The 8,818-nt window shown below is 40.2% G+C and overlaps 1 protein-coding gene across 1 annotated transcript in view; it reads right to left on the reverse strand.

The window, feature by feature from the left end:
* The window catches only part of LOC109465074, a 6,248-nt gene extending 842 nt beyond the window's left edge, over positions 1-5,406 (reverse strand). Inside the window, exons 1-5 of the mRNA XM_019762215.1 lie at positions 5,365-5,406; positions 4,458-4,563; positions 3,872-4,089; positions 3,480-3,599; positions 1,484-1,661 (exon numbers count right to left, since the gene is read on the reverse strand). Coding sequence (XP_019617774.1) covers positions 1,484-1,661; positions 3,480-3,599; positions 3,872-4,089; positions 4,458-4,563; positions 5,365-5,406 — 664 coding nt within the window. The remainder of the gene's footprint in view (positions 1-1,483; positions 1,662-3,479; positions 3,600-3,871; positions 4,090-4,457; positions 4,564-5,364) is intronic.
* Between the last annotated feature and the right edge of the window lie 3,412 nt (positions 5,407-8,818).

Raw genomic sequence — 8,818 nt, forward strand, 5'->3', positions numbered from 1 at the left:
TAAAATCGCATGCCTGACAGTAGGGTTACCTGGTTGCATCCCAAAGTAATTCCCATTACGTCTGATTACCCCGCTGGCCGAAATTTGTGCCACTTGTTACCCCCCCCCCCACACACGCACGCACGCACACATGCACGCATTGAGTCTGGCGCCCCCCCCCCGCCACTGTCAGGGCGGTGGATCCTTACCCCGCCCCCCTCCCAAAACTAACAGAAAAACACCCGACACGCTACAGCTGACGTGAATTTGTATCCCCCAGACTTTCAGACTGCAAAATCAGACTAGATTTAGTTAATTTCTACTTGGGTGAGAAGGGATATATTATGCCAAAGCATTACTGTAACTTTCATTGGAAAAGTTTGTTTTGCTCTGTTCTAAGAACGCTGTCTGGAATTCCCCTTCCTTTCTGAGTGATAGTTTATGGTCAATTTGGCCTCTTTTGCCTTTATTCTTCTCAACTAGTAGAAAAAGGTACTTTTGACCGAAGTTGCCTCGCATTTTGTAACCAGAATCTTGCGTCACCTCTGTAAACCACTCCCCATTCCCGCCTAGACTGACTTTTAGAGTGCGCTAGATGCACTATCAGCAGCATGTCGCTTACTTCTTCTTACCTCGAGTTCAAATTTTAGCAAGTGTATATGTTTGGCTTTACTGTTGTTTGTGTAATGTTGATGTTTTCGCTTTTATGGCCGTGTCCTGATGCGACATGCACATCAATGTCCTTACTGATGCTACGTCTCATTTGCCAGCATACACCAAATGATCAGCATCGTTCAGATCACTTGCTGTCTATTCAGGTTTACAGGCAAACAATCTCATGCAGAACACATTAATCTACCCAACGAAACGAAAAAAAACAATTAATTACTGTTTTCGACACGTCATAAGGGTAATTAGAATATCTGTTGTACTTTTATTTCAGACTGCCAGGTGGCGCTGCTCATATCAAAATTTTGACGCAACTTTATTGGCCCGTTGCTTGGTAACGGAGTGACGTGAGACAAAATCTTTCTCAGAGATTGTTAGGGGATGTATACTCTTTCACTTAAGACCAAAATCTTAACAATCAATGGTTATTAAGGTCTCATTCATGTATTACTCCGAGTGTACCCCCTAAAAGAGTACCAAGTCAAAAACTAAACGGCTGTATGAACGAGTGTTTTTATTGGTGAGAATTTTACCTTTAGCCATCCCAACTGATGTAAAACGTCAAAGCGGTGAAAGCTTGTTTGTAACTGATGAAATTAGGACGTAATTGTCGGCAGCCGCGCGCTAGGTCGGACGTGCACAGTCCATTGTTGTGAGTTGTGCGGTCGTAGGTTTGCAGCGTGGGAGGGCCTCTTGCGGACAGCCGCTAAGTGCAGTTTCTGATTCCCATAAAAGGGGATTGTGTGTATAGAAGTCGTTGGCAATTTTTTAATGAGACGTAGGGTAAGTGTGTTTACAGAAGTATGAAAAACAAGAGAGATTATAGGAATTTGACAGGATCTTACATCAGGCGGCGTCTCTTTATCGTAGTAGTTGTTCAGGAACTCTACTAATGCTCCATCATCAAGGAACACTGATTCCCCGTGTAAAGGAGGTCCTGAGCTGACACCCAAGCTTTCCTTTCTCACCAGGCTGAAGTTGGCATCAATAGCGATATACTGTTCCCCATCATTCTAAAGAGAAAACATAGAAATAGTTGGGTTTTTTTTTCAGTTAAAAGAGCTAGAAAATGCTTTTGATATCCAGCATCTGTGTCCACAATATCACCACTTTCCAAAATAACGCCACCTTGATAAACAGTGGCAAACTGACAAGGTGGCGATATTTTGGAACGTGGTGATATTGTGGACACAGATGTTACACACACTATGGCCCAAATCAATAAATGCCATTACATAGCTTATAGCAAGACATGCAAATAAGGTCCCCAAAACATAATTGGCTATGTTTAGAACAAATCTGAACAGAGTATACAGCTCGCCATTTTCCCAACAGGAGACACAGGACACAAAGCTAAGAAAGAATACCAATATTTGGCATTATTGCATAAAAATAAAAAGAATTAAAGGTGATCTCACTATAGAGAGAGATAGAAGTGAACAGTATTATGATAGCAGAATATTGGTGTCAATGGTGTGATATTGCACAACACAACACAACACAATTAACCCTAAACAGTACACCTGGGGTCCGCGCGGACCCCAGCACTATATATTTTGTAATATCTTTTTTGTTTCTAAAGATTTTTTTCTGAAATTTTAGGTAATTGTCACCCACAAAGTTGTCTCTCAATACAGTGCAGAAAACTCCGTTTCTACCATTTATAAAAAAAAACTATATCTGATTTTCTTTTGGGGTCCGCGCGGACCCCAGCCGGCTTTCGATCATAATGGATACACTGGCGTTCTTATACATTACCTTATTTCCGTTTTCATATGTTTTTATGCACTCATCGTATGTCTACCAAGTTTTCAGAGAATGGTGTAGCAATAGAATTAAATTTTAATAACTTTGGTGTAATTATGACGCCATATGACGTCAGAGCTAATAATATAGTCCGCCATATTGGATTTTGACCAATGACGTCATCAAATTAGCATATTATATGCATTTTAAATGATTTAACTTATATTTAATTACGTAAGATGTTATTAATGTTGGAAAAGAAGTGTAATTTAATATAAAACTCAGAAAATTTTATGTTTAAACCAAAATTACTTCTATTTTCAAAAAAAGTTCCTGTTAGAAACCCGTTGCCATGGCAACACAAAAAAAACACCAACTTACTAGTATTAAACTAATATGAACTTTTTTCCAGAGACATTTTAGGAAAGGTCTCCAAATTTGATACTTCTAGCGCAAGCCGTTTAGCCGCTATCTGAGATCAAAGTTGGGCCTCAAAAGCCCCTTTAGTCTGAAATGGGTTTAAAAATCGGGTATTTCTTCTTGTCTTCTTTCCTTCACCAAAAAATAGAAAAAGTTCAAAATGTATGCTTTTTGTATGTAATGTGGACACAGAGGTTCCCACATCAGTTTGCGAAACAATTGAGCTGGTAGCATGTTGATAATTTCTAAAAATTAGCAAATAACGGTTCCGGGGTCCGCGCGGACCCCAGGTGTACAGATTAATCAGTCCGGGAAGGTGTTCTGTTGAGGGTTAAATAAGAGGACAGTCGATCGACAATGCATCCTCTTTTATCAAATTACATATACAATGTACCTTATCAATGTTATAATACATTGGACTTTGAGAGATCAAAAGTAGGAAGACCCATACATGACACTAACTTTTGCATTTGAAAACTAAAAATTACCGATTCTTACCAATTAGTAGTTACATATCAAACTGAAGCATTAATATTGGAAGCAATACACATCATTTGACACTTTATTCGAAAACAATAGAGTGGAAAAACCTCATCACCAATTTCTTAACACAGCTAAACACTGGAAGGAAGAAAATTCAGTTTGACAAAAAAAAAAAGAATTACCTTCGGACAAGCAGGGCAGATGATACCATCACTCACGTCTTTCATTCTTTCAAGCCTGTGCTTTAAGTGCCGAAACTCGGAAATACATTCTCCAGTAAGTGCCCGATAGAGAGTGTTAAACTGTCAAAATTAATTAGAGAAAAAAACATTTAAAAGATGGGTAAATTAACAAATACCATAATGTCCTTTAATTTGTTAAGTAACACATAAGCATGCGCTCTGTTGCATTGTAAACATTGTACCCACAGTTAAAAAATTAAGTGCACAGCTCCAATTTTGCACCCCACCACTGTTTTGAGCAATAATATGTCTGTCAGGAATAAAACATGAAATTGTCATACACACTTCTTCTCTTATGCAAAAATTCAGTAAAAAAAAGGAACAAAGTTTACCTCTTTGCGTGTCAAATTGTTCTTCCATCTCACTGTTCTACAGAATGCTTCTGTGGACACTTGGTCCTCTTTGCTGAGCCAAACTAGCCACTCCAGCAGTGAAACTGAAAATGCCGTCTGTGGCTTTGTGGGTGTTGCCCCCCACAGCCCCAATTGTAGTAAAGTTTGCACTTCACTTTCATGGTTACACATGGCAACATTCACATATTGCAGGCGACCTGAATGATAGACAAAAGGAAAACAAAGGAAAACAAAATGTTTATTTAGAATAGTAATAGTAGCAGTACTGTGTCAAGTAGTACTGTGCCTATCAAATAGTCTGGTTGTAAACTTCATTGACAGCAAATTATTTACTTGAGTTTTTTCAAGTGCTCACCAGCGGGAAGTGGTGCTGTGTACTGCTGGCCCCCAGAGGAAATACTGATTTTAATGGGCGAAAATTTCTATTGATGATGGTAATCGGCTGATGATCATGACCCACTGATGGAGTCACTAGACTTTGGTCAAGTGTTTACTTTTAAACCTAGATGAAACAAAATATTAGCAACACATATCAGAAACACATATCAGTAAAGTCACTACTTACCATTCTGATCAAACACCGTCAGTGCCCGGTAGTACCTTGAAAAGCACATCTCCTGGTGAGGAAGCACCAGTGTTTTCTCGTGGATGTAAGGCTGGAAACAGCCATCCTGGAAAAAAGCAGAGATACATTTTATTCACAGAATGAGATGTTGATTCTACATGTACGTGTTTGTACATGTATACTTGTGTAGTGAGTGTCTAGTATGCTATGTGAACTGTTGCAGAGTCAGTAAATCCAGATCAAGGCTCCCTGAAAGTAATAAAGTTGAAAGTACTAAAGTAAAATACTATAGATTCAGAAGAAATAGTAGCCCCAGATAATAATATACTACAGGGAGTAGATTGTACAAAAAATGAATGGCATACATTCCTTTCTCTTGGTTGAGAGATTTTAAAAATGCAATATGCATATGACTGATATCAACACAGAACTTAATAGTAGAGCACTAAGCTGATAACCAAAAGATGAGCGTCAACATGTACATGTATACCTTCCACTCCTCAGGCCAGTGAAGTGAGGGGCTTCTGTGACTCTCCTCGAAACATGGTAGACAGAAAATCCCAAGTGGACCACAATCCTGACAGTAGATTAGTGGGCTTGACAGAACTTCCTTACGACAAGAGCAGCATGTGGAGGTCGGTGGTTTCGCGGTTTGGACTGCTGTCCACACGAGATCGTCTCTTTCCTCTTCCCATGCTTGTTTCAGCTGCTCCTTTTTTTGTGTGTACGATGATGATGTTTCTACTTCAGGCTCGGGATGGGCTAAGTGCAGATTTGTGTTGTCTTGGAGAGGATCTGTTGCTGAGGCTGAGGGTATGCATGCTGTCACTGAAGACATGTCTCCAGGGTTAACATCTTTCCAGCTTGATTTTTTTCTGCCATCTTGTTGTACGACTGATACTTTTACTTGGGGCATAAACCAGCCAGACTTCTTCTTCCGCTTGGACATACTGTAGAAAATTAAATGTGTGGTACAAATTAATAAAAAGGTTGTATAAATTATGTAGTGATATATTTACCTCCGGGTAGGGATGTATCCCGTGCGCGGAGGTTTTGTGGGGGAAGACGAAAATTACGTTCGCAGCAGTTTCTAGCGTTTGGGTGGACGGATATGTCTGGGACTTGGTATACGTTTTGCTATTGGGCTGCAGATGGTGCACGTTGTTTTTGTTTTTTAGTATGTGTGTTTTAGTGCGTGAAAATGATGCGTTTTGACAGCGTATGGACACCCCTTGTGTGTGAAAGTGGTTTTGTCTTTTGGTTTTCGGCGTGTATAAAGTGTCGTAGGTTGCGTCCACATCTGGTGAGAGGGGGTTTCAGGTATCGAGTGTGAAAATGGTCGCGCGGGTCGCAGCCAGCCAACTTCCGGGTGGGCCAATGGGTCAGGGGTCAACGCCCTCTTGCGCAATTTCGGATGTTTTCTGCGTATAGTACGACTTCTTAACTTACAAATACCGTGGTATACTGTCTTAGGCGTTCTCGACATGCATTTCGCGTTGGGGTAGACGGGACTCGGTGTATCTTCTGTTAATGGGCTGTAGATGGTGCAGGGTTTTTTGCGACGTCCTCAGGGGACGGAGCATTGTATAGTACTGCGATCGATGTGCCAGGAATTCTAAAAATTCCGCCAATGCGTCCCCTAGGGAATTCACTTTTGGCCATGCCGGTAGCAGCTGTGCCTTGTTTAGACTTCAGTGTCATTTTATTTGGGGCGTGTGTGGTATTCCTATTTACATTGTAAGAATGTTGATCTTACAGTATAATTTTCACATCTTTCCGCCCACGCAACCCGGAGTTACATATATAACAGTTTTAAAATCGACGAAAAGCACCCGCGCGTTATAGTGGACGCGCCGCATATATTATCAGGCGGTGGTGGAACCCTCCCACGTGACCGCGCCGGCCAATCAGAACGCTGAGTTTTACAAAACTTTCATTTACTAGTAAGTAGCGATTTTTCTACCCCAGTATCTCGTTAAATTTCTCTACAATGGGATTATTTTGAAAGTTCAGAGTTGCGCCAAACTGTCGAGGAGACATCCCTTCGTCGCTGGTAGGCTATCGCTGAACACAGGTACGTCGCCTTTTTCCGATATTTGTGCCGTAAATATACAAGGTTCGTGGGTGCCCTAAAGCAACATAATTTACGATTTTCTCGATTTTGTGCCATTTTCAGTGGTCTAATTCGGGATTTTCCGAGAGGGTTCATTATACGACATGAAGAAAAATGTATACTGTGTATCTTAAACTCCCCAAAACGTTTACTGAACCCGTGTGAACCCCTAACCGTTCGGCCGCTATGAGGCAAAATACGGGACGATGCACAGCGAAATTTTGTTGTTGTAAAGCCAAGATGGCGGCCGGGCTAAAAATTGGCGTCCACAGAGTTTTCCGGTACGGATTCTTCTAAAACATTTACGGACAAAGTGAGATTTTGTCGACTATGATTAGGACTACTTAGTGACTTAATTCATGTATTTGTTATCGCTTGGTTTCGAACGATCGTGTGCATTTTCGTTGACGATAAAGGGGGAGGGGGGCGGAAAACGCTGCCGAGTTACTCAAGTCGGTCCCCTTTTGTTGTGCAAAAATATTGTCCACACATACTTTCATGAGACTTTTTGTTCTTGACATATCAAGATGCCGAAAGTAGCGACCTAGAACAGCTGCCCTTCCAACAGCTGCCCTTCCAACAATACTTTTGAAATAAATCCAGTTGCAGGCAGACAGCTTTATGCTATGTTTATGTGTGTGCTGCATGCTGAATACTGGTGCATAATAATATAATCTACAGTATATAAATGCAGTACCTACCTTTCTGGGATGGAGCTGTTGTTCATTACTTATTTTTCTATCAAATGATAAAGACTAACTGTAACTTCCTGGTGCACTGCCGAGTATTACTAGATACAAGCACTGTACTAAGTAGTTATGGGTGCTTCAGTTTGGACATGATAAAATTGCCATTTTTATTTCTTTACCAGCTCTCCATGGTCTCTGTCCTTTTATATATGTGGTTCATGTAAACTGATCATAATTTCGTCTTCCTTTCTAGCCTGCGGTATGTCAAGAAGCGAGCCATATCTCACATCAGATTCAGAGTTTGCAGCCCCACTGCCAGGGATGGAAACTCTATGCAGGATTCAGATGTCACCATCAGGAAGAATTGTCAATAGCCAAATAATTCTACAATCCCATACCCACACACGTTTTCTTGTTACATGTTAATTCAACTGAAGAATGTAATTTCAGTATGTACCCAAGTGTGATCATGACAGTGAACACAGGCATGTCCCATCTCTGATGTTTGGTGTGACAATGGCGTCCCAGTTAGAATATGTTGACCATTTAGAATAAAAATATATATCCTGCAACTTTAGGCTTAAGCCATTGCCTTGTGTAAATTTCTCACAACAGTTACAAAGAAGACAGTTTTTATTGCACAAGGATAAAGAGACTAGCATTTCAATTCCAAATACAGTTCCTGCGATGTTATGCTTCAGTCATAATAAAAATAAAAAATTCCAATGCTGAGATATGTGAATGATAAGCTATTCATTGGACAGTGATATACAAAAGGAACATCAGCATTTTTCACATCTTCAATCTAGATATAGATTTCATGTTTCCCTTCAGTAGATACTACTGTCCGAGGTCGCAGCTACAATGATGAATGTGTAGTCTATTTCAGAAAGAGAATGAATAGGATACTGTACATGTACATTTTTTTGGACATGTATTTGATTGTGGAGTGGTTAACTATGGTAAGGCAGGACTTGTGGAGGAATCCGTGTAACCTGACAGGGAGAATGTGAACAGTATACAAAATGTAAATACAATTCTGCATGTTGGCAATCTATTCATGTAGTCTGTTTTAACGGTAAATTTAACCTATAGTCTGTTCACTGTCATAGTACAGTCAAAATCCAATCGAATCTCTACACAACAACCCTGAGAGGATGTCACCCCAGCATGGTGTCCAGTATAGAAAAGAATATCAATATAGGACCTAAAACGGTAGATACATGTAGTTTAGGGGTAATCTAACTGATCAAATTATCCACATCTTACATACCTTCTATAATGCAAACCACATGTACTAAGCTGGCCAACCATATCTATTTTTTACGTCCAATATTAGTTGTTTTTTTTAACGGTGTCGCTCAATTTAAGGCCAATTATTTTTGGCCACTTCTAGGCATAGAGGTACTTAAGTGAGTATAATGTAGTTATGTCAGGAGATGGCGGTGGACCTTTGTTTTGAAGCTTTGTAGATTGTAATCGGACGGAAAGCAGCTGTTTGGAAGAGAGTTCCATAATTTTGTAGTGCGGGGAAAGAAGCTGTTGTTGTAAAATGGCTT

Source organism: Branchiostoma belcheri, unplaced genomic scaffold, assembly GCF_001625305.1.
Source record: "Branchiostoma belcheri isolate BF01 breed outbred unplaced genomic scaffold, Haploidv18h27 scaffold147, whole genome shotgun sequence".
NCBI lineage: Eukaryota > Metazoa > Chordata > Leptocardii > Amphioxiformes > Branchiostomatidae > Branchiostoma > Branchiostoma belcheri.